Source organism: Marmota marmota, unplaced genomic scaffold, assembly GCF_001458135.2.
Source record: "Marmota marmota marmota unplaced genomic scaffold, marMar, whole genome shotgun sequence".
NCBI lineage: Eukaryota > Metazoa > Chordata > Mammalia > Rodentia > Sciuridae > Marmota > Marmota marmota.
The window spans coordinates 1-2,421 of NW_026001143.1; the positions used below are offsets into that span (position 1 = coordinate 1).

Genomic DNA, 2,421 nt, shown 5'->3' on the forward strand with positions numbered 1-2,421 from the left:
CCAGATTCCAAACAGATATTCACATTCAATGTTCACACAAGTACAATGTTGAAAATTCCAATTAAAAGTCCCCATTTATCTCTCCCAAAGAATGACAGCCATCAATCTGCTATTAAATATCTTGATATATAAAATCCAATAAATTACAAAAATATTATTAATAATGCAGTATTTACAGATTTATTTGCTTCATTTTATTGCATTTTCCTAACTACTTATCAAATGGAGGCCAAAAGTCCTGAGATTAGACTATTCTACTGAGGAGCCTCCTCAGGGCATTTTTAATGTCCTCATTCCTCAGGCTGTAGATAAAGGGATTTAGCATGGGGGTGACCACACTGTATATCACTGAAGACACCACATCTTTCTTGGGTGAGGATGACACAGCTGAACCAAGGTATGCTCCAATGCCTGTTCCATAAAATAAGCAAACAACTGACAGGTGAGACCCACAGGCAGAGAAGGCTTTGTACTTCCCACTCAAAGATGGGATCTTCAAAATGGAGGAAACAATTTCATAGTAAGATAAAAGGATCCCTAAGACTGGGAGAAAACCATAGATGGCACCAATAAAATACTTGATCATGTTACCAGAGAAGTTGTAGTAACAGGAAAGACTAAGGACTTGAATAGGGTCACAGAAGAAATTAGAAATTTCCACCTCTGTGAAGTGGGTAAACTCTAATGCAATCAGAATATGAAGCTGGGATTCAAAAAGAGCAAACAACAAAGACACCAAAACTAAGAATCCACACAGATGAAGGTTCATAATGACTGGATAATGCAGGGGGTGACAGATGGCCATGAAGCGGTCATAGGCCATTACAGTCAGAAGCAGATTATCCATGCATGCAAATATGACAAAAAGAGACATCTGTGTCAGGCAGCCCGCATAGGAGATGACTCTGCTGTGAGTCTGAATGTTCGTGAGCATCTTTGGGACCGTGGTGGAGATGAAGCAGATGTCAGCCAAGGACAGGTTGGAGAGGAAGAAGTACATGGGGGTGTGGAGGTGGGAGTCAGAGATGACAGCCAGGATGACAAGCAGGTTCCCAAGCACTGTAACCAGGTACATGGACAGGAACAGTCCAAAGAGGATGGGCTGAAGGTCCGGATCTTCTGAGAAACCACAAAGATGAAATTCTGATATGATTGTTAGATTTTTTTCTTCTATATTATTTGTACACCTTTTGGAATAAATGGGAAAAAAGAAACATATAAACAGGCACCAACAGTTCTGTATGTATTTTGAACTCATATATTCACATATTAAGTATTCACACTTCTGGATTATACCCTTCAGCAGTATTTCTCATTGTGATAAACCCAACCATATTGGAACTCTCGTACTATTGGTTTCTCTGTTTTCCTGTTCCTTCTACATACATCTGCTTTACAGACACTCAACAATGTTATAAGACCAATAATATAAGCCAGATGTGGTGGTGCAGACCTGTAATTCCAGTGACTCAAGAGGCAGAGATAAATTCAAGGGCAGCCTTAGCAATTTGGCAGGGCTTTAAGCAACTTTGTGAGACCTTGTCTTAAAATTAAAAAATAAAAATAAAAATGGCTATTTATGTGACACAGTGGGCAAGCGCCCTGGTTTCAATCTCCAATACCACACACACAAACACACACACACACACACACACACAAAAAAAAAAAAAAAAAAGACCCATAACATTACACACAAGCTCCCAATCACAGTAAAAGACAGCCTGGATAAAGAATAATATCATTTATTCTCTGCTTCTTTTAAGAAAGAAATAAACAATAAGCAATAGCCTTTTCACTTTCAGAAGAAATAATCATTAAAAAGTAATTTAAGTAGCACTCAAATGTATCTATTTTTATCTAAAACCATGGCATGATACTCCTATACATAGAATATTTAGAAAACATTTACAAGACTTAAGACTGTAGATACTGATACAAAATTAAAGTTGATAGCTCATAATCAAAACTGTGTTATGGGCCAATTTCCTCACAGCGACTTCTCATTAATCTTGGATTTCTGATTTCCCTCCTTTTTTGCAAGTAAATATCCACTCAAATGTAGTTTGCATTTTCTGAATACTTATTTGTAATTCCTATTCTTGGATTTGATGAATTTCAAATTTTTATAAACATTTTTAGAAAATACACAATGTATATCATCCCTGACAGCAAATACAGAATTAGTGCACACTGCACTGGTCACTGGTCAAAGCATAATGAAAAGTTGAGAATCTTTTTGAACATTTTCCTCAACACCGATTCACCTGCACCCTCTATCAATGCAGCACCACATCTGTGGTAAGGACAGATATGTGGGACTTTTCTTTCTAGATTCTCTGTTCTTTAGTGAGCTGGCAATGCTTTTTCACTGTTTCTCTGATCACAAAGTGAATCCTTTTCAGGGAGGACTTTGACCCCAGG

General features: G+C 37.5%; 1 protein-coding gene across 1 annotated transcript; it reads right to left on the bottom strand.

Annotated features, from left to right (window-relative positions):
- Positions 1-244: 244 nt before the first annotated feature.
- On the bottom strand, positions 245-1,187 carry LOC107135118 (olfactory receptor 18-like; the record flags this gene model as incomplete). The annotated part of the gene is made up of 1 exon (XM_015477062.1): positions 245-1,187. A coding segment is annotated over one exon (943 nt), but the record flags the coding sequence as incomplete, so codon positions are not given.
- Positions 1,188-2,421: the final 1,234 nt, after the last annotated feature.